A 23,882-nucleotide genomic window follows, 5' to 3' on the forward strand; every position below is an offset into this window, starting at 1 on the left:
CTGCAAAGATTTTTTTCTCAGGTGGTTGGGGTTGTTTGCTTTAAAAAAATTTTTTTAGCAACCTGAAATTTACAAATTTTGTATCAATGAATAGGTTGATCTTTTTGTGTGTGATTTTTATTTTTTTTATTTTTTTATTTTTTGAGACAGGGTCTCACTCTGCAGTTCAGGCTGGCGTTGAGCTCACTTTGTAGCCCAAGCTGGCCTCGAACTCACAAGGATCCTCCTGCCTCAGCCTCCCTAGTGCTGGGATTACAAGCGTCCGCCACCATGCCCAGCTCGTGTGTGGTTTTTATAATGATGTCTTAGTTAGTTGTTAGCCTCTCAGAAGTTTGATATTCACTACTATTTCCTGCCAAGTTCAATAAATGAGTAGATAAACAGAGGGCTGGAGGGAGGAAAGGAGAGAAAGAGGGAGGGATGGAGGAAGTGAGAAGGTAGGGACACCATACATCTTAGAGATGCTAAGCGATGACTGGTTTTCAGATCATTTATTCATTCATTTATTCTACAAATATTTACTGAGCATTGTGCCTGCAGCTGCATGATCCAGGCACTGGGGGTACACAAGAAAAACCAAGCACAGCTCCTGCTCTTGTGCAGCTTGCAGGCTAGCAGAGAATGTGTTTGTGACTCAGGTCATATTTTGAAGCAAATTACAAGTCCAATGAACATACCCAAGGTGGCCATATTCCAGTGAAACACATGATTATATTTACAACGTCTTTAGTAATGTTGCCTCATAACCCCAGCTCCACCATTGTTTAATTCAGATGTATGCAAAACAGTGATTCTGGAACCTTCTGGATTTTTTATGGTCCTCCTTAAGAACCCATCAAACCCTTCCACTTTACAAATAAACCTCTGGGCAATAAAAGGTGGGGTGGGGAATACAGATCTCTGCTCCTCCATCTGCATCTTCCTTCAGAAGGGTATGAACTGAGGTACCTTTTCATATAGATCCCTTTGCTCCACTGGGGAGAACTCGAGGCTGCAGCTTCAGAACACCCTCGGCGCCTTCCTCTTGCTGCCCCGCCCTCTTCAACCCGGTGCAAGAGGCTGCAGGTGCAATCACACCCGACAGCCACCTGTCCTCTCCCCAGGGGCCCCTCTCTGCCACAGAGACCAACTCATCCCTATCCTTGTCGGTTGTTTCCAAAGAAATTTTTTCAAGCAACCATAAGCTTTGGAGACACCAGGAAAAGACAGCTAAACTGCCTTGGTGTTTTCAAACACACTGCACACAAACCAACCCAGAACAATTACCAGCCATCCAATTCCCCGAAATATCCCTGCTCTACCACTTACTAGCTGCGTACCCTTGCATAAGAAACATCACTTCTCTTGGTTCCCTTATATATCGAATGGGTAAACAACCTCCAGATTAGCTGCTGTGAGGATTAAATAAATTAACATATGTAAAAATCTTACAATGGTTTTGGCCCAGAGTAAGAGCTATGTAATCATTAGCAGTCCTTTTGACGTAATTCATCCACTCCCTCCCCCACCGGTTGGTAGGCCCAGATCCAGTCCCCCCCTGGAAGGCACGAGAAGACCCTTAAGATGTCTAGTTATCCATAGTCTAGGACTAAAGAAAAGTAATATCTTTCTAACGCAGCCAGGAAGAGGAAAGGGGTATCTCCATCGTTCTATAATGCAGGATTGCTCCTGATGTCTATATCATTTTTCCAAGTGCTCTGACATTCTTGGTGGCAGAGAAAAATCAAAGGCACCTTACAAATAATGCAGAAGACAAGGGGTAATTGACACATAAGGCCGGCAACTCTTGGGAAATCAGACATTGCTGCTGTGAGAAGTAACTTTTTTCCCTCTTAAGTATAGAGCCCACAATGACTTAAAAACATCTATCATCTAAGAGCTATATTTGTTAAAAAGCATCGAAAACTGAGTCATACTGTCTCTTAAGAATAACAGTCAAAATGTGAGTTCAAAACTAAACAAACTATACAATACACTGGTTTTCTTAAAAACCAAACCAAAAAGCTCTTTTACTGCTGAGCTGATTACACTTCTGTCAATCAATCTATTGTACAATTCCAAATCAATCTTCCTAAAGCACTGCTCTGTTTATGCCACATCCCTGCTCATATAACATTCAATGGCTCCCTATTGCCAACTAAATTAAATCCAAACTCCTTTCATTGGCTTTCCTGGCTCGGTACAATCCGGTTTCCCCCAACTCTCCAGTTTTATGAAATAGGGTCACAAACGTGACAAAATATCATAGGCTGATGGTTTCAAAACAGTAGAAATTTATTTCACACAGTTCTGACAGCTGGGAAGTACAAGATCAAGAGGACTGCAGCAGACTGAGTGCCTGGTGAGTGGCCACCCCGGTCACAGATGGTCCCTTCCTGCTGTGTCCTCACAGGGTGGAAGGGACAATGTGCTTCTCATCCACCTTTCATCTCCACAAACCCAGAATGTTTCTCGCAGCTTAACTATACTCCACCCGTGTTGTTTTCTCCACGTGGTTCCATTTCAATATGGAGTAATCTCCTCACTTCAATCTCTCTTTCCGGGATTCAACTCAAATGCAACTTACTTTTTTAAGGGCTGTGTGGCTAGCCAGAGGATAGTGCATTAAATTATATGTAAAGAGCAAACACCACAAGAAAAAGATGGGAACATGCTTGTCGCGTACCACATAATTCCAGGATTCACAGCTCCACTAGCAGAGGTATATTTTCCAAGAAGCTTTGTCTGATTTTACCATGTAATCTCCCCTGCCTTTAAGACTAAAACTTTGTTTCTTAGCTCTCTTAAAACACTCAGGTTCTTCTGCCTAGTTTTGGGCTAGTTTAAAAATTACCTTTATCCCCAATAAAGAGGCTATTGTTTATTTTAAAGCAATAGCTGGTTTATCATCTGGTTTCCATCACTAACGTGGTGGGCTTACATAGTACGTGCTCAATAAACACCTTTGCAGCTGAACTGAAGTGAAAATACCACCCATCTTCTTAAATAGGAAAGCAAGAAATATGGTAAACTTAAAATACAAAATACAAGGAAGTCCTTTTCAGTCTTAAAAATCATGATGCTCCCTTGTTGAAGAAATTTTTTTTTTTTTAAGAAATCTCATCACCAGCCCTACTTTTTCTCACTTTGGCAACTGGGACTCCTAAACATAAGCAACAATGAATAAATCAAATATGTCACTCAAAGTCACAGGCTAGCACAGACCAGAATCGTAAATAACCAGAGAAAAATTAATGGACACCAGAAAAAAAAAAAAGGCATGAGAGGAACATGACTTTCACCAGGACACAATTCCTCTTGTGGATCACAGAAATGCGTTTGCAGTACATCAGAGACGACGTCAGAAGCGATACCCTGTACACACCCATATTCCAAACACTTTACCTTTAATGAGAGCCTGAAACTCTCTGTGCTTAACTGTCCCCCTCTGAAGGTCAATCTTCAAGGTCATGAGGAGTACAAAGAGAAATTTGTGGTTTTCGTACAGGCCCCTGACGGAGTAGGTAAAGACTTCGTATGTCAGGTACTCGATAATGTTGGTAATTCTCTTCTGAGGCAATGGAGACTTTTCAGATCTGCAACACATTTTAAAAATTCAACAAGTAAAAAAAAAAATTTCTGCAAGAAATAGAAACAAAAATTGTAAGTTGCAGCTTCAGAGTTACTGGGGTGAAGGCAGTGGGGTTCCACCTGGCCATGGACTGGTCGAAGAGCTTCAGGAACTGCGCCAGCGACGTCTGGTACATGATGTTGACCATGCTCATCTCCGTGATGAGGAAGTAGAGGATGCTTCCCCGGGTGGCTGCCGGCCGGAACTCCTCTTGAGCCATGTTGATCTTGATCTCGGTTTCTGCGGCCACATGTAGCTTTTCACTCACCTCCGCAGCTGTCTGCTTGGTGGTTCGGAGGACACCAATGAGAGACTCGTCATCTACTAAGGAACCTGAAAGTCAAAACAAAATGGCAGACACAGGGTAGGACCATTGCAAAACCAGACACGTCACTTCTGAAATGGTGCTGTTAACTTTCAACTTGACTTCTCCATTGTCCACGGGGTACTGGGAGGGTAGAATCTTAAAGACACCAGAAAGTTTCCAGTCCACTGTGTCTAGATGTCCCCTCAAAAGCTTCATGCAGTCATGGGCTTCTGGAGTTTCTGATTGACTTATGGTCCAATGCTGGGATTATGGGTGTGAGTGCCACACCCACCCTGGGGCAGGCAGCCTGCATACAATCTAAGGGTGGGAAAGCGATTTGCTCTTGCTGCTGTTTCTCCCTTTTTGCCTTTGTTTTGCTGTTTTCTGCAGGCATGAACTGTTGCCGTCTGCCATGTGCCACCCTGCCTTGGAGCCAGCTGAGTATGGACTGAAACCTCCACAAACTGTGAGCTAGATAAACCTTTCCTTCCTTAATTTTGGGCATCAGGTACTTTGTCTCAGCAATTAGAGAAAAGTAACCAAGACATCCACCTGCCCAAATTCTTCTAAATATTCCTGCTGAAAGCCTGTCCTCCACACTGCCTAGCAAAAGACAAAAGACTCATTTGGTCTTCAAATGTCTGAAGATGATGACCACACCTCCAGTGGCTTTAGCTGCTCCTACGTAACACACTTTCACCCCCATATCATCTTTGTGGCTCTTTCAAAGTATCCCCAGCTGGGCATGGTAGTGTATACTTACAGTCTCTAAGATACTGAGGAGGAGGATCTCAAGTGTGAGCTCATCCTGGGTAATTCAGTGACTTAGCAAGACTGTCTCCAAATTTCAAAAAAAGGCTAGAAATGTAGCTCAGTGCAAAGGTCCTGGGTTTAGTCTTCAGTACAACAACAACAAAAAATGTCTCTAGCTTGTCCATCCCACTTGTCTTGGACGTGAACTGATCCAAATATCACACACAAAGCTGGCGAACTGACTGTTGGGTGGGATCCTCTTCCTCCCACTGCCCGAGGAGCAGAATCCTTGCTACAGAGATCTCTGGCCCCTGTACATCTCTAAGGAGAGTATATTGGGGGACAGCAGAGGTTGTCTTCCTAGGAAGAGAGTCTCTAATTTTGCTTTAGTTTTTCCCTCACTTTTTTAAAAAATGGGAACAACGCGTTCATGAGAATAAACTCAATGTTTGAGATACGGAAAGACACTTTGGATACGTTGTGTTCGCGGTCACCATATCATAAACAGCAGGGCTCTGGCTTGTCCTGGGGCATCCGAGGGTGGAGTTACTCTGATGAGCGTGCTCTGACCAACACGAAGGTCGACCTGTGTCAGCCCCACAGCACAGAGGTCTTGATTAGCTCTTAGCTGGACAAACAAACCTCAGCTCTCCTTGCTAACACTTACAATGTGTGGGAGAAGTCACTGGACCAAAAGACAGGAGGCTTCACCAGCAAAAGCTGTGCCAGGAGGATGGATAAAGACTTTTCACCGAGCTCATTTTAAAGATACAGAGCTGGGAGGTTAAGGGTTTGTTTGTTTTTTCTTTCTATTCAGGCATTAAAGCAACACTGAGAGGTCATCATTATTAAATGGCTAATAAATGGGGGAATGTAGGGAGCTGTAATTCACCTACTGCAGAGCAGTATGATGTTTATTGATCGGGTGTGCTTTGGGTAGAAGTTGCCTGTACTATCCTGCAGAGAAAGGGCATCCTCAAAGCAGGGGGCGGTGCGAGAAGAGACCTGCCCTTGACTTCTAAGTGGGAAGTCAAGTCACATCAAGATGAGCCAGGCCAAGCTGCTCTGACACAAATGACAGTTGTCATGGCCTGGTGTAGCAGCTGCATTGACATGACAGGTGAAAGAGTCAATCTAAAAAAACAGCAAAAACAATAACAACAGCCAAACTAGATTGAGCCCATTAGTTTCCTTCGGGTAAGCAAATCAGCCGATTATGAGTTACCTAGCTCTATTGGGAAGCCCTTATTTTTCTCAGGAGAGAGCAATTATATCAAGAAAACTATGCCATTCTCAAATGCTCTGCCTCTAGTTGCTAATTCAAAAATCAGATTCTCTGCAGTCCTTCTTTAATGTCTACACAGAAATCCCCTTGCTTGTTTTTGCATTGATAACTCAACTCTTTGCTAACATCTATAATCATGAGGGTACCAGAGAGAGTGTAAAAAAAAAAAAATCCTTATTCAGAATCGGTCATTTGATTACTTCTTAATAATACAATACCTTTTGTAGCACTTAATTTATAGAGGAGGTTATCTTCAAGTTCTTTCATCTTTCGCTTATTAAAAGTAACATCCTCCAAAAGTTTAACCCTCTCAGACTCTAACTCCTGTTATTAAGAAACAAGAAAACCAACATTAGAACTGTAATTACCAATGATAATGGTGAATTTAACTTCCTAGTGTTTGTTATCAATTTAAAAGGTTTAATTCAAAGAGCCTTTCAAGTGGTAAAAGAAATTACTGTGATTATCGAAATCTATCTGTATTCTTATTTCTCTGAATGATTTAAAAAACTATGCCCACTAGTATTAAGAGTCCATGCCGGGTGTGGTGGTGCATGCCTGTAATCCCAGCACTTGGGAGGCTGATGCAGGAGGATCACTGTGAGTTCAAGCCCAGCCTAAACTACATAGCAAGACCCTGTCTCAAAAAGATACTCAACTTCATGCACCTACACTGGGATGAATGGAGAGCCCTGCTAAAATATTACCCAATTACATCAAGCCTTCTTGTCACCTGCATTTATTAATAGAGTGTCCCCATTCTTTTGGCCATGTTCCCCCGCTGCCACGGTGGGAAATACTAACTTTATCTGCAGTAGAAAGTGATAGAATCAAACAGGCATCAATGCCAAGAAACCATCGGGCAATGCTGGCCAGATGTGAACTCTTGGCTTAGGGCCTGCCCGGTAAGACCTTGGGGTGGCAGTTATCCATACACATTCACTTCCCATTGTATTTATACCTCCTACCAAGAGGATTATGTGGGGGTTTTGGGAAGTTCTTTTTTTTCCCTACATAAATGTTGCATTTAGAACCTATATTTTGAAAATTATTTCAAACTTTCAAAAGTTTGCCAGATTAATACAATGAACTCTCCTTTGTCTAGACTCACTCAATAATTTTGTTTTATTTTAGTCTTTTTGAGAATGCGTTTCACTATGCAGTTCAGGTTGGCCTTGAACTCATTATGTAGCCCAGGCTGGCCTCGAACTTGCAGTGATCCTCCTGCCTCAGCCTCCTGAGTGTTGAGCTTACAGGCGTGTACCACCACACCTAGCCACTGCATAACATTTTGTCTTATCACTCTTTTTAAAAATAATACTTGTTATTGCTATGATTATGTTTGCTGAACCACTTCTGATGTCATGACACTTTATGCCTAAACACAGCAGCAAAAACTCTTAGAACCAGGGCATTCTCTTGTATACCCACAGCCCATAGTCAAATCTAGAAAATTTAACATTGACACAATACTCTTACTAAATACACAGCCTAAATTCAAACGATCTCAGTAACATTCTTTATAACAGGTTTTTTTGGGTGGGGGTGGGGGGGTTGGTCTCATTTCAGAATCAGCCACTGCACTTAGATTAGATTAAAAGGCATTTTAGGAATATTTATTTAAAAATGTTCCTTGAAAAACTTTTTCAGAAAATCCACCATTTTCAGAAGTCTTCCTAAGCCAACTAATCAAAAGCCACAGCATAGCACTGATCTATATCCATCCTGTGTGGCTTGTGTTACATACATAGTATTTTCTTCCAGAGTTTGTACATCTAGAGGACAAGAACTTGTCCTGTTCCTTTTTCATGTGCTCGATAGCACTTACGGATATGCACTGAATTTGGTTGAATTCCTTTATTTTACATCTGAAGAAGCTAAGCGTCCAGAGATACGAATAATAGCCCGCCGCAAGGCACACAGCTAGTTACTTACAGACCAAGCCCTATATACTCGGCCTCCAGTTCCGAGACTGAAGTTACTGCCCTGTTCACAGGGGTGCCGTATTTTCTAGGGTGATGAAGACTATGTCTGTATCTGCAGGAGATGAGCTAATAAATCACTGTCATTAAAATGATCGCCCCTGTGTGGCAGTACAGGAACACACAGACAAAATGAAATCATGCTAGCTTCCTTTTCGGTATGAATGGGAAGCAGTCATGGCGCTGTGGACGGTTTTTGATCTAGGTGTCCTGGCAGGGTGGAAGTCCACGTGCCGCTATAGGATAACACCCTGCTTCTCTGTGGTCTCCATTCGGTCAGCTATAAAAATAGGGATGTGATATCAGGACTGTGAGGAGGGTTTAGGTCAAGATGTTCCCCTTCCGCATATTAAGTGTGCATTTTGTGTTGCCCAGCAGGGCTGGTACGAACATCCCAGGGCCTCTCAAAGAGGAAGCTATGGTCTGAGAAGAGCAGGTGCAGGGTGCTTTGGGGACCTGTAGACAGCGCAGCCTCATGGGGGAGCTAGACTGGTACAAAATCAACTCAGTATAAACCAGCAGCATTAGACAGAGAGGGCCCATTTTCAACACCATGTGTCCCCGGGAGGTGACAGAAGCAGTGAACTGTGTGGCTGGGGCACGCTGCCTGGCTGCAGAAGAGACAGATTCCTCCGCTGGACTGCATAGTCCCAGGGTGTTGGGAACCGGGATCAAACAACTCTCACGGCTGGGTCTGTGCCCTTTCCACTCCTCCAGATCGGCTGCCTTTCACAGGCGAGCGCCCAAGGTGACCCACCTCTGCTGACCAGGTAGGACTGCACTCAGCGGTCCTCTCAAGAAAGAGTCAGAGCACCTCTCTTTGCCTTTCTAAATGTCTCCTACCTGGGTTTATTGCAGTCTCCTCCCCTTCCTCCTCTGCCTGCAATCCTTTTCTCACTTGCCAATTTTATGCCTCTCTGCTCCTATTATTTCTAACTTTGCTCTTTCCTTGTATGTGGAATGCTAAAATTAATTAGACAGAGCCAAGTATGAACATGCTCTATTTTATGCAAATATATTTTACATATGCAAACATAATCACTTTATGCAAATATGCTCTGTGCATAAAATTTAATGGTTCTGAGCACTACCTTAAAAATTAGTTTAATCTTGTATCTGTCTCTTAAAAATTCCTAATCCTAAATTGTTCTCTGTCTCATTAGAACCCTCAGTTATACTTAATTTCCCTGCTTTCATGCAAATTTCAATTAATTTAAATAAAGATATGGATCCCTAATGGTATTAGATTATTGAACTGTAGTAGGTGAAACTAGTACAGTGGTAACAGCTATCCAGGGTTTCTTTTTCTCTAGGAACACTGATTCATTTAAGTTTTCAGGTGTCCCCAAGATAAGCCACGGGAGTATAAACATGTAAGTAAACATAACCAAAGGCTTGAAAACAGAAATAAAAAGATTTTTCTCTCTCTCTCTCTTTCTCTGTTGAGTTAGAGAAGTGAGTTACATAATTTCTTGACAGAAATTGACACTACTTTATGTTAAGAAGGATAAAAACGATTTGCTTAATTTTTCCCCGATACTTAGCTAGTTAGCCACTTCTCAGCAGGTTTTACATATTTATCATAATTTATTATCAGTAGAAATTCTTTACCTTCAGAAATGATTACCTGTTTTTCTGTTAGAATTACTCTCCTGAGTAACTGATTCTCCAGTCCTTTCATTGTAACAGTGAAATCAATGACTGATGTTTTGGCGTTGATCTCGGGGGTAAAGGCAGGGTTTGGTAACTTTGTAGTAATATAAAGTTTAAATGTATCCATGACATCACATTCCTTATCACCAACTTTCACCTATATAAATTCACGTGTGAAATTAAAAACAGCATAAAGGCCAGAACAAGGGACTTGGGTGCAATTTGGGAAAGAATTTACCAAAGGTCAGAGCTATGAAACTTGAATGAATTGAGAAGGCAGGCTGTGAAATTTTAATCACTGACCTTAAATAATAAAGCCTGCTCATTTTAAAATAATTTTGATTTGTGGACCTGTCTAAAAAGATGTTTTTAGCCATAATGCCAAGGAATTAAATGAAAAATTTATCCAGAACAAATGGTAAATAAAGGGAAACTCAGAAGCATCTAAGATTTGATTTTAAATTTTTAGTATTTATTCTTCTCATCAACTGTTCCTAGTACAGTAGTATGGACTGAAACCTCCACACAGTGAGCTAAATAAACCTTTCCTTCCTTAATTTTGGGAATTGGGTATTTTGTCTCAGCAACGAGAGAAAAGTAACCGAGACACTTTTATTCTTTTTTCCCCATAAACTCTTGCAGGCTTAAGTATATACCAAATGTTTCATAAACTCTTGCTAAATGAATTTTTTAAATACGGTAAGTAAAAGAATTCACATTATAAAGAAAATCTTTCTAAGTAAATCTATCTTTATCGTTACTTATTCACTGATACTCAGGAATTGGATTAAGTGCGCCAAAGTGAAAAAAACTCAATCAGAGGTGCTTATGTATCAAGAAATAAAACCAAAGAAGCCTAAAGGTAGAAAATGACAGCAATTTTTTTAAAAAGTCTTGAAAACAATTCATGCTATCATCAACAGTTGGAAACAGTATTCCATGGCTTCCAGCAAAGTCAACGAGTTTAGGTTGGAATTTAATAAAGAGAGAAATGAACAAATCAATTTAGACTTTATGAAGTTGCTATCTTCTTGCTGGGTGCAGGAGCGTACATCTATAATCTCAGCTAACTGGGAGGCTGAGGCAGAAGGATCACAAATTCAAGGCCAGCCTTGGTCAGCTTAGGGAGACAGTCACAAAGCAAAGCAAAACAAAACAAAAGGGTTGGAGCTCAGTGGCAAAGCACTTGCTTCTCATGTAGGAGAACTTGGGATCAGTCCCCAGTGCTGAACAGAAAAAAGGTGTGTGTGTGTGTGTGTGTGTGTGTGTGTGTGTGTGTGTGTATGTGTATGAACCAGCTTTCAATTGCTATGACAAAATACCTGATATACACAGCTAAAAAGAGGAAAGATTTAGTTTGGCTATGGTTTCAGTCCGTGGTCGGCCTGTGGTGAGGTAGACACACCAAGGGAGAAGGGTGTGGTGGTGGAAAGCTGCTCTCCTCACAGTTTTACCACAGCCTGAGGGCTGTGTCTCACAGTGATTTAGAATGAAGCCATGGACAGAGCAGGGAGGGCACAGCAAATTTATTTTAAAGACATAAAGGCAAGAGAGTAAAAGTTATAAAGGCAAAGAAGTAAAGCTCCTGTTAGCTGGGAGGGGGTCCTGAGCAGAATACCCAAGAAGGCTTTTTAAGGGATTTAGAAGGGAGCTTGGGCCATTGTGGGAGCAATAGAAGCTCTACCTGATAGGAGGCTACACACTTCTGAGGGTCCAGTCTCTGTGGAGTTCATGCAGTATCCACGCAGGACCCACAAGCCAATGGCCCGCCTGATCATGCTCTGGAGAGGTCACAGATAGCTAAAGGACACCTGGCAGATATTTTTGTAAAATCCCCCTCTCCGTCGGGTCCTGACTCAGCAGATGCCATTTTGGGGCTTCCCAAATGCACTTAGGGACCATCATCCTTACTGCCTGATGGAATCCTAACTCTGTCTTACTAATTCCTGTTACAATGGCAGCCAGGAAGGAGAGAGAATCAGAGGGCATGTTGTGTGTGTGTGTGTGTGTGTGTGTGTGTGTGTGTGTGTGTAGGAGCCAAGTAACAGCCACAGTCCCCAAGGTCACACACACACCCATGATCCACTCCTTTCAACAAGGCGCCAGCTCCTGTTTCCAGCACCTTCCAATAATGCCATCACATTACGATCTAATCAATGGGTCAGTGCACGGATGAAGTTTGAGCCTCACGATCCCTTCAGAAGCCCATCCGCTGGCAACCAAGCATTCAGTGAAATGAACTTGTACGGGGATGTTTTAGATAACCATAACCAAACACACACACATACACAAACACAAATGTATATGTATATATGACAGTATTTTCTCCAGGGAGGAAATCCAGGTTTTCTTATTATAAAAAAATATGTGTAGGATTGCAAAACAAATTGCTTCATATATATTTATTATTATTGTAATATTGTTATTATTATTAAGACTAGACAATGTGTTTCCTTGGAATAAGTTATTTACTTTCAATTAAATGACTATTCTTACCAAGATATTGCTCTCTCCTATATATTTTATATACCATTTTCTTAAAAAGGTACTGAAACACCACACGGTACCTCATTAATATGTAAAATTTTAATGTTTTAATGTATCATTAAATAAATGCAATAATTTTATAATCTCACTTAGCAATTTTAAAGTATACAAAACATCAAACCCCATAAACGCATAAACTGATTATTTATCAAAAACAAATTAAAAGAAAAACAAAGTAACAGCCACCACTGCAGAAGAGAGTAAGGAAATAAAATAAGCTTTTATGCCAAATAAATAAATAAATAGAAACATGGGTGACGGGTTTGGAAAGAATTGTCCGCAGCACACCAAATGCTCCTGCTGTGCCCAAAAAGATAAGTAGATGTCACCATTGTTCTTCGCTTCTTTTCTTCCTCTTTCATAAAACTCACCTTGAAAGTGGTGCCAGACTTAATGAAATTCTTCTCTAAGACATTGTCCAAAGCCGGATCCAGCTCTTCCCGGATGTCCTCGATGAGCATCGGTCGGCCCAAGGACAGGCTGTCCTCCAAGTGCGTGCGGAAATACTTATGGTTCAGAGATGTCACCTGGAGAGCAAGAGTTGGTTAAGCTGAGAGGGTGACAAAGAATGAGCCCGTTCCTGAGTGGAAACCGAGGATCTGTGGGCGGGGTGGCCGGGAATCTTAAGGGCAGGTTAGGACATCTTACTTATAAAAATGAAAGCAATGAACAAAAATCAACTTTCAAAGCCTGGTGAGCCGTGGGTTTGCTGAAGCCCCGGATGTGCACTGGGGTCTCTGGAAAGAGGAGAACCCAGTGACATTCCTCGGATGGGACACGAGCGCCCTGCTCCTGACGGATGGAAGGGCCTCAGTCAAGGGTTAATCTTTTGAAATTTACACAGCAATCATCACTCAGGGAAAGCAAAGTAACATGCATACTTATGGAATTTATTTATCTTCTCAGAAGCCTCCTGAAATGCAAAAGTGATAATAATAAAAAAAAGTAACAACATCGGAGTGATATATTGACAAATCAAACATCCATCCAGGTATTCTGTCCCTTAGTGACACAGAAAGAGTATGATACTTTCCATAAAGTCAGCCTAGCAGACTATAAATTCCTTTCACTGATCCTCATATTGGTTTTAGAAATGAGGACACCGAATGCCTGGCAGGATCACTCATTTTTAAATCAATATTTGTTATTAGTTACAACGGTCACACTAGACTGGTTGATAGCTGCATGAGCCACTTGGCTTTGAACCCTCACTTCTCCTGACAGCCTTCTCCCTGCCGAACTGTGAGGGTTCCCAAAGGCTCACGTGTACCCTCTCTCCTGACAGTCTGTCCTCGGAAGACAGCTGTGGCCTTGAAGCTATTGTAGGTGTGGACCTGAAGACAAAAGAAAGAGCCACTAGGTCCATCAGTGATTAGGAGCACAGAATTTATATATCTATGGAAAAAATGTAGAATTGAACAGGTAAGTAAATATACTGTTATCCTGTTTTGATTAAAAAAGAAATAACAAAAAAATCTCAGATGTGAAGAAAGTCATTTCTCTGGACCGATGGGTTTCTTTACACAAATTATGTGCTATAAAAGCCTTACTGTGAGTTGACAAGGTAAACGAACCTAAGCAGAGGCCTTAGCCCATTGCACAAAAGGAAATATAGTCCTAAAAAGCCTAAATTTGCTTGTCCTGTTCTGTCTTCCATAGAATAAATTCTTTGTGATTTCCTTCCCAGGTAAAGAAATAATAATTTTTCAATTGCCAGTTTACTTAGGATTTTTTTAAACCATCTTCAATATCTTTACAAACTTGAAATAATATCTCAGAATCACAACTTCAATTTGTGATTTGCTTGATTTTTTTTTTTTTTTTTTTTGAGAAGCAGGATGTGAGAGAAACAGGGCTTAGCCCGGTGTGGTAGTGCACGTCTGTAATTCCAGCTACTCAGGAAGCTGAGACAGGAGGATCCCAAGTTCCAGGTCAGCCTGCACAATTAGTGAGATAGAATCTCATTAATAAATTAAGATAAAATTATAAAGGGGGCTAAAATTATAGCTCAGCATTCCCTGGGTTCAATCCCTAATACCACACACACAAACACACATACACAAAGTAGGGCCTGGTGGACAGAAATTATTTCACTGCAGATGTGGCCTTGCAAGGGACCCTACGACCCTTCTCCCACTCTTTTGCACCTTGACCATGCAGTGAACAGCGTTACCATGTGCCACGACCATAATCTGCTGACTCAACCCAGGCCCCAAAACAACTAATCATGGATGGAAGGCTCCAAAACTATAAGCCAAAATAACCTTTTACTCTTTATAAGCTGACTGGTCCAGGAATTTGTTGCAGTAGCTGACAGCTGACTAGCACAGATGACAACTTTCCGCCTGACAGATTCTACTGAAATTTTGGGTAAATTTTATGATTTTTTTCCCCCATGCACCAAATGCTACATACCTGTAAATCATTTTCTTTTTCCTTTGATTTAATCCAAGTTTTGCCTTGGGTCTGTGGATCTATGAGGAGTGGGTATCTGGTGGCTTTGGTCACAATGATGCCATTCTGAATTGAGAGGTCATCTCCTGGCAGTCCCTGCAGCCCCCACTCACCAATCTGAATGACAGGAAGTGAATATGGCCACTCAGAGGAGAAGGGGAATGCTTTCATTAGCAATTAAAAGTTCCATAAGATAAAAAGAAACTTTTAATTTGACATCTTTTTCCTGTGAGATTATGCAACCGGTATCTAGGAAAAGGAACCTTGTGAATGTGAACCAAATACCATTAACTTTATTTTTCATTTGCATTAGTACATGTTTATGGTACATAATGATTACATTCATCATGGGGAATTGGTACATGTACATAACACATTTTAATTCTCTTTTCATCTCCTTCCTCTCCCCTCCCTCTATCTCTTGGTCCCTTTCCCTTTTGCAAAAAAAAAAAAAAAAAAAAAGCTTAATGAATTGTTTCCTTAATGACCGAAGACTAGATTTATCCCTTTATGCTCTATTTTCATACTTAGGAGACACACTGTAAATTGATGGCATGTTGAACCTGATTTGGAGTTAGAGGAGGTCATGAATGTAATAAGATACCAGGAAAGAAGAAGATAAGCATGAAGGGATAAGCCCTTGATACTTCTCCTTCCTGATCTTTGGCTCTGCCCACACAGGGTATATATGGGTGATTGGACGGATGGGTGGATAGATGGATGGATGGATGGATGGATGGGAGAAAAATTAGATGAGACATAATACCAGTGACATTTTTGTAAATATCTCCTCCAAACTTACAGCCTCCTTCCACAGGATCAGTAAAAATCACCAAAGATCCAGTAAGCCAACCACCTTTATTAAATTATCCCAGGACTCCCAAGGGCCATAATTAAGAAGGAACATCCCGGCCCTCCTTGCTTCGTTGGAGTGCCTAACACATCTCCATTGCATAATCTGTTCCCTGTAAGGATGAGTTCCACATTGTTTGGGTTGAAGATTATTTTTTAACTTTTAAATACAGATAACACAAAATTAATAGCATCGCATCCCCTAAGGACGCAGCAACTGGAGAGCATATTTGCAAGTCAGAAATGCAATCATGAATACAAATTGCCTGGAAAACATTTAGTACCATAGGAGCTCTGTAAGCTATGCTGAAAATTGACGGTGGTGTCAAGATCCCATGGAGGAGGATTAGTACAGCAGGTTACACTATTACTAAATAACAGCAGAGCATGCTATGGTGTCGGGTTATTGGACCCTAAAAAAGATGGTGAATAATAAAAGGAAGGTTAATGCCAGCATTTATGGCCTAGGTAATGCCTATATTTGCCAAAAAAAAAAAAAAATCTGAAAGAGTGTGTGACTTCACAGGAGTGGTGTAAGCAGGGAGAGTTATTAAGAACAGTTCAGTGTTTGCGAGCCTGTAACTCACAAATGATCTCTTAGTTCATAGCGTGGCTAATGGTGTCTACTCTGAAAGCAAGATTCTCAAAATGCAAAGAAATGCCATACAGAAAATTCTGTTTCCCCTACTCTCAAGCATTTTCAAAGCAATATTTTCGGGGATTTAGCTCAGCGGCACAGACCTGCCTGGCAAACACAAGGTCATGAGTTCGATTCCCAGTACCGGAAGAAAAGTAAAACAAAACAAATCAAAGCAATATTTTCAATTCAACAAAAAAATGTACAAAATCAGGTGGATCTTGATTTCTCAGTAAGTAAAAGAAAAAAAAAAAAAATGAGGCTGAAATGCAAATATTCCAAGGAGAGTAAAACTTACCGTTGGAGGATCCACCAACATTGAAATAAGGTTCAGGTTTTCAGTGAAAGGAATTTTCCGAGCTTTCAACTCTATCTCCCACTGATCTTTAAGCAAATAGTTCCTAAATATCTGATTGAAAGGCCCAAGGTAGGAGAGGAATCCCGTGCACAGCAGGATGTCACCTACGAGTCTGTTAAGAAAAAACACACAAGCCCTCCCCAAAGTGAGTCAATTAATATATTTTCAGTTTATCGTTAGGTAGCTGGAAAGGTCATAGTGCAGTTTTGTTGTTGTTGCTGTTGTAGTTGTGTTACGAGGTTAAATCCTTCTCTGCCCCTGCCAGGCATGGAAAGGCCATGCTAAAAGGAGTCTCAAACCCAACGGGGTAAGAGGGACCATATTTGGAGTGGGTCAGGGAGAGAGAAAGCAGGCTTGCGGCTGACCCCGACGGGCACAGAGCCTCTCTCCTTGTGGATGGACGTACCCTCCTCCCGTCCCATGCCCCGGTCCTGCTCACAGCCAGTCTCATGTCAAACTACTTCCTCTTCCTCTTCTTTGCAATTTTCCCATTCCTCTTTCCTTCCTTCTAAGTTTCCTGAGGACCTCAGCACAAGAAACCTTTGCATTTAGAACGAAGCGGTGGTCCACACTTTCAAACTCACTGAAGTGAAAACTGGAGTGAAAACTCAAGTTGTCTGGCAAATCCAAACACCAGGTGGCAGAGGTACCCTCAGACGGAAGACCCGCACTGCCAAGCTGCGGCTAAGACTCAAAAGGTTTCGTGGGATTTTCTTCACTCTACCGACCCAGTGTGATTCCAGCTGTAAGCAGTCTTAAAGGGTGGGATTCAGGGAAGGACAGACGGAAATAAAGGAGAAAAGAACTTCACGCGGAAAGAAGTCGGTTTTGTATGCTCTAGACTCACGAAGAGGTGGATCTGTTGTGATGACTAAGAATCAGGGTGATTATGACAAAGACCGAACTTCATACCTGTTAATCTGAGCCTTGAACTCTTTACTCTGCTGTGTCCACCGCACTTTCTCCCCGCTCAGTCCGTCGATGAGCGTGGAAGCCGCCTGCATCTTTTTCCGGCACATGTCGGCATCATTGAGCAGATCCTGCGCTCGGAAAAGAACGTCTCCAAGAATTTTTAGAATGCTTGATTGAGCACCCACTGTATTCACACATAAACTACAAGGCGGAACAACCCCAGGTGCAAAATAAAGATAATTTAAAAATAATGCAGTGTTGACGGACCTCTGCAAAGTAAACTCTGATCATTCGTGATAAGGCGATTTGGTTTTTCTCCGGTACCGGGAACCGAACTCACGACCTTGCGCTTGCCAGGCAGGCGCTTTTGCCGCTGAGCTAAATCCCCAGTGCCTGATAAGGCGATTTGATCTTGCAAAATTTCAAGCAAAGCAATTTTGTAAGACATAATTCAAATCATGTTAATCCTATCAGGTATTTTCAAAACAACAATGAAGAAATGAAAATCGCTGGAGGAGGCGGATATGTTTACCCTGATTTAAACATGACACAGCCTACATATGTATCAAAACATCACACCATACCCCATCCGTAGGTACACTTTCCTTGTTTTTATGTATTGGGGTTTTTTGTTTTGTTTTGTTCTTTGGGTTTTATTTTTGTTTTTTTCTTCCGGTACCAGGAATCGAACTCACGACCTCACACTTGCCAGGCAGGCGCTGTGCCTCAGAGCTATATCCCCAGCCCTATGTATCAGTTTTTAAAATGCATTTAATTTAAATCGATAACTATCAAATCAGTTTTTAAAAATCAATCAATAAATCAGTAAAAACGCATCCTAACATCTTGAGTTTAATAATTCGTTGCAGTTTACAAAGTATTTTCTCCAAGAAAAATCCACCACCAGGGTCAGATTGAGGCAGCTTCTAAGTGGCAACTGTGAAGTTTTCAGAGCTGGTGTTAAATGCAGCCATCATTCAAAATTAAATGAAACTTACAATGACGTAATATTAAAAGCAAGGTAATGCTTAATAAAAATCCGTCACTTTCTAATTATTTACCCTGACACTGCCTACGCCATTGAGGATCCATCCACCGTATCTGTGTGACGGAAATGGTATGGAATGGTGAGTGCTACGCGTTTTGGCCAAATCTGTATCCAGCGATATCGCGGTATTTTAACACAGGCAGGGGTAGAAGTAAACACCACGGAAATCAGTAAATTCTATAAATCAAGGCTCCCCTGACCCCCAGCACGGACACCTCTCTATCCTCACAGCACCCCTTACAGCCTATCCTTCTGGACAAAGCTAGGCCCACTGCCCCAAGCAGTCGGCGAGTGCCTGCGCTGGATCATACACCCCGTCTTCTCACTCCGAAATCAGCACCCTCTATATGACATCACACCTTCCTCTGATAGATCCATGATGATTAAAAAAGAAAAGATTTTTGAGTGCCAAAGATCCAGAACGGGTAGCCACAGCCAAGAAACTGGGATATTCTGGTAAGACTTTTCATCGCAAACACTCGTCTTATTTCTAAATACAGCACACACTGGGCTAACGTTTCAGCACATCGTGTCAGTCACGTGAGCTGCATCTCACCATTTTCTCATTCATCGCGGAGTCAAATTTTGCTTGTACTTTATCTAGCTCGGCTTGTTTCTCGTCCAGGAGCGCCTGGGCCTTCCCCAGTTCTGCATTGGCAACAGCTAAGCGGCCTTCCTGCTTGGCTAGGTTGGCCTGGAAAGGAAGAAGGGGTGGTTCATGTGGAGTTGTGTTAGCACCATGAAACATTCATGATTTTAACTGGTGAGTGATGACATAAATTGCATGATTTTTGCAGTGGATGGCACTTCAGAGCTCATCCGTTTCACAGTTTGCAGCTGGGGAAGCAGAGGGTCCTGGGGGATATTTCACTAATTTTTTCCTTTTTGAATTATTAATGTTCAACACAGAAAATATGGAAAATAGAACAATATATAGAAAGGAGAGCAAAAATTACCTCTGAAAATAATCTGTGAGTATTCTGTTAAGAAGTTGGTAAGTGGCATTTGCAGTTTTTTCATTTAATATAGTATAATCACTTTCCCACAGTCTTAAACATTCTTTCCATGAACATTAATAATGACTGCATGATATCCCACACTTTGAATATATCGTAATTTACTTCATTTTTTCCCTTCTTATACATCTCTTGCCCTCCCTTTATTTTTTATTCTTATAAACAGTTTTTATAAACAATACCTATCAGATAAGTACCATTGGCTATATCATCCTTTTGCATTGTTTCTTCGGTAAAGATGCTTTGAAAATAAAAGTTACTGTAACAGCGACTTTTCATCTTTTTTCTAAATTCTACAACACAGTGATTATTTGCTTCTGCTAAAGTTAAAATATCAGTAATCTAGCCCCAGAGCTCCTGGGGTCTTAGATTCTTTTTCAAATGTTTGATTTATTTGATTTTAGCCCTTTTCTCCAGAGAACTATCACTTAGATGACCTAATGTATTTACCTATAACTATGTAAAATGCACTTTAATTATTTAAATCTACACAACTGTGGCTGTACAGATTTATATTTCTATGCGCATTTGTCTTTTGCTTATTTTCTTCTTGATTAGTTTTTCTAGGAACATATCTCTTTACGGTTTATTTTTTTGCAAAGCACCAGTTGTTCTTAGCTTTGCTATTAATTCCACTGCTTTTCTCTTCTCTATTTTTAATGCTATTTTTATTATCTCTATTCTGCTTTCTTAAATTTTGTGTGTATACGTGCTGGGGAGCATCTCCTTTAATTTTTATGTGGAACATTTAGCTTCTTTGATGGAGTTAAGGGCTGAGAAAGAGCCATTTCTGCCTCATCATCATAGTTTCAATAACTAGCTTGTTTTCGTCATTGCCTAAATAGAAGGAACTGGCTTTTTTAAAATGTAAACTTTCTAATTTTACTGTTTACAATCAAAGAATGAGACCCAGGAATTTCTGCTTTGGGGGGTTTATCCAAGGCCTTCTTTTTATTTTTTTTTGTCTTTTTGAGACAGGGTCTCACTATGCAGTTCAGGCCGGCCTTGAGCTCACTTTGTAGCCCAGGCTGGTCTCGAACTCGCGATGATCTTCCTTCCTCAGCCTCCTTGAGTGCTGGGATTACAGATGTGCGCCACCATGCCCAGCTCTATATGTAATTTATTTTCTGTCTTTCTCAAAGTTACCCATGTGTTGTTTAAGGAGGCAGCCACTTCTCTATGGTGGATTATGGAAAGAGTAACTGCTCACTCATCTACCCATTTCACAGAGCAATCACTCTCAACTCTTTTAGCTTTATGGGGACGCAAGGGTCGAGTAACCAGCCGCAGAGATAGTGTGCATATATGCAGTATATTTTGTGAGCCTTTGCATTCCTAAGAGTACCTTGCTGTTTCCTCAGACAGGAAGGACAGTTTGGCTGGGTATGAAGTGTGTGTGTGTGTGTGTGTGTGTGTGTACCAACTAACAGCTGTGTCCTTAATAATGTGTTTTTGCTCCCACATACATTGAAGAGCAGCTTTGCTCATTACTGATTTCTTGGACCACAGCAATCTCCTTTTCAAAATTCTGCTTATGTTTTTCCATTATTTTCTATTGCTTAGGGTTATGGAAGTCAATAATGTCCTGATTTCTCTCCTTTTGTAAGCTGTCTTTTAAATTTTGTTTGCTCATTTGCTTCTTAGATTGCATATGTTAGGTCCTCTTTATGTGTTTGGAATTAAGACATGTCTAAGTGTTAACCCCAATTTTTGTAAGTTTTATTGGGAATATAGTCACTGAAATCAGTCTCTAAACTTTAAGGAAATGTCAAGTTTTCTTTTTCTTAATTATGATCCCCAGTAAATTCACTTTCTGTTTAACAAGTTTGTTTTGATTACTTACCTGCATTGCCAAAAAATAGGTAACAGATATAAAGAGAACAGAAATGTTTTGAGAGCATAAGAGAACAAAGAAAAATCTGGCTACAAGGACATCTACCTGTATTAGTCTACTTGTGCTTTGTCTGCTTAATAGCAGTAACTCTGCTGGTTGACTTTATTAAACATTGACTCACCAGGAGAAGGAGGGAAATTTACCTTTAAGGGCAAAACTTCTCTGTTGATGCCATAAAATGTTGCCATAGCAAGTGTCCAAGACAGCAGACCAGCCACGTTCCCACAGACTTTTTTGGCACTTTCAAAATTGTAGTCATCCATGTTAAAATATGGTTGCAGTAACTCAACAGTCTCTTCATTGATTGTGTCCTTGGGGAACTGCTGAAGACTGTACAGGAACCCTGCTGCGCTCATCAACTGAAAAATAGTAGCAAGACCTGTAAGGTCTGGGAGAAAAGAAATACTTTCTTCCTGGGGTAGTCTGTGGTTCTAATTTGGATTTTTTTTTTTTTTTTTTTTTTTCAGAGAAGCAGCAGCTGATTTGTTCTAAATATATCAATCAAGATCATTTGCAATAGTTAACTTAAATCTGTACACTTCAAGCCATCCCCTTGTTTCCATAGGGAGAGAATAAAGAAGAAAAATGGTAAGTTTCCTGTTTGATAAATGTGCTCAAACTCCACCAACCACACAGCCGCCTTCGGAGACTGGTCGGAACTGGCCTCAGGCTGTGTCAATGCCTAGACACTGGTCTGGAATGATTTCATAAAAAGGAGATGTTCAGCTTGAAAAATCTACCCCTTCCTACATTTGGGGTGGTACAGTGAAAGATAAACATAGTCTACAATATACAATGATTTATTACTGTTTTCTGGCTTGTCTGGCCTGTATCAAGCGTCCTGGGCTGGGGACACCTGACATACCTCATAGGATTTACCAAGATAGACTTTGTTTACCTTTAAGGACTCTCCCCACGAAGGTTTGCAGCAAGGCTTTTCTGGATCCATCGTAACAGAGTCGATTTTCTTTTGAAATAGTAACAGCACACAGTCCATGATTCTCATAATCAGATGCGGTGGTTTTGCAAGCTTCCTGACTGTGGCAATATCATTGGGTTTGATGGTCTGTATTTGAAATTAGGAGTCAGTATACTTTCATTGAGTATTATGAAAAGTCATATGGAAATTGAATGCTTTTAAATAACTAAGGCAGACTACTTGAAAGCATATTTTCCCCAATTCCCAACACCGTCTCAGGGTTGGAATTCTAAGATTTTTGCATAGTGATTCTTTCACTGTTATTGTAGGGTTATTTGCTTTTACTGCTTTATCCCCTATTGCCCTCAACTAACCGATTTGAAATATCACTGGAATTCATTGCCCACCACACTCAATCTCTGCTATCAAATCCCCCTGTTATGTGATATTTAAATATCACATCTTCAAAACACAGGGTCTACATTATGTGTTTTTAAGAGAGGAGACAAAGTCCTGAATATCAGAAACCTCTTTCAATCTTCATTTTCAGGGCTGCCCCATGTATGAAAGAAGGAATTAGAAGGAAACAAGAGAAGCTATTATAACATATGGCTCATAGAAATATTTTTGAAAGCTTCTATCTGTGAGCTGGCTTTAGATTAAGACATTGTCTGACACTTAAGATCAGAATCCCCGGGAGGCTATGTGTTTATAAGATGTCTTAAGACTTGTTTGGTTCAGTAACCTCCCTCTCTTTTGCATGTTATGGTAAGATCCATAAAAGGAATGACAGGGGTACAGCATGTGTCCTGACCATTTTGAAAAGTTTATTAAATGATTATCATAGATTTATTCATTAATTGAACAACTATAAACATCCCCCCCACATAAAACAAAACAAACAAACAAATAACTTTGGTTTCATAATCTCCCAAGGAAGGCAGAGAAAACACAGTTACCCTAAAATGGGATTTCTGCCATCACAGAAGCAAAGGGCAACAGGAAAAGAAAGGAAGGTATCGAAGAAGAACCAAAAGCTTTCTAGAAGCAGTGAGGTTGGAGCCTAGATTTGGAGAATGACGTTTATTAGGCAATGAAGGTTAGGAAAAGCATTCTTGGCACGGGAGAAGCACATTAAAAGATAACAGGTCGTGATTCTTCCAGAATCCTACAGATGTTTCTGACGGCTGGAACACATTGTGTGTAGGGAATAGAATGATAAGAGTTAAAAAGTTCAAGAGGTAGACCAGGTCTAGGCGATCACAGCAACAGCAACAGTAGCATTTACTGTGCAATCACTGTGGGTCCCACAAATTACGTCTTTTCTTTAAAACTGTTAATGCTTGCCTGGATTCTTCCCCTTGGAGTTACAAGCCCCTGAGCGACCCAAGAAAGTTAACTAAACTTTCTCCAGATCACGCATCTAAGAAGTGGGTGATCATAAGCAGCAAATGCATATCATCCTGCCTCCAAAGCAGTGCCCCTCTTGCCTCATACCTGTGGGTGTCCAGTTTGGGAATTTATCTTAGGGGCAGCGGGAGCCACATGAGGACCTTAAAAAGGGAAAGAAGGGAATACTGGAGACACCAAGAAGGCTCTCTATGCAGTCTGAGTCCTTCATGCTAGAATTCTTCTCCAGAATCATTTCTCAACTC

At 41.0% G+C, this 23,882-nt stretch overlaps 1 protein-coding gene across 4 annotated transcripts in view; it reads right to left on the reverse strand.

Moving 5' to 3' along the window:
- Dnah8 (dynein, axonemal, heavy chain 8) overlaps positions 1 to 23,882 on the reverse strand; it is a 280,486-nt gene that overhangs the window by 76,935 nt on the left and 179,669 nt on the right. For all 4 annotated transcript variants that reach the window (XM_005389606.2, XM_005389605.2, XM_005389608.2 and 1 more), the window contains exons 69-79: positions 22,207 to 22,374; positions 21,452 to 21,667; positions 18,955 to 19,092; positions 17,351 to 17,478; positions 16,379 to 16,550; positions 14,553 to 14,708; positions 12,509 to 12,664; positions 9,565 to 9,747; positions 6,174 to 6,279; positions 3,691 to 3,943; positions 3,385 to 3,575 (exon numbers count right to left, since the gene is read on the reverse strand). In XM_005389606.2, coding sequence (XP_005389663.1) covers positions 3,385 to 3,575; positions 3,691 to 3,943; positions 6,174 to 6,279; positions 9,565 to 9,747; positions 12,509 to 12,664; positions 14,553 to 14,708; positions 16,379 to 16,550; positions 17,351 to 17,478; positions 18,955 to 19,092; positions 21,452 to 21,667; positions 22,207 to 22,374 — 1,867 coding nt within the window. The remainder of the gene's footprint in view (positions 1 to 3,384; positions 3,576 to 3,690; positions 3,944 to 6,173; positions 6,280 to 9,564; positions 9,748 to 12,508; positions 12,665 to 14,552; positions 14,709 to 16,378; positions 16,551 to 17,350; positions 17,479 to 18,954; positions 19,093 to 21,451; positions 21,668 to 22,206; positions 22,375 to 23,882) is intronic.

This window comes from Chinchilla lanigera, unplaced genomic scaffold, assembly GCF_000276665.1.
Source record: "Chinchilla lanigera isolate Chin_1 unplaced genomic scaffold, ChiLan1.0 scaffold00036, whole genome shotgun sequence".
In the NCBI taxonomy this organism is placed as follows: Eukaryota; Metazoa; Chordata; class Mammalia; order Rodentia; family Chinchillidae; genus Chinchilla; species Chinchilla lanigera.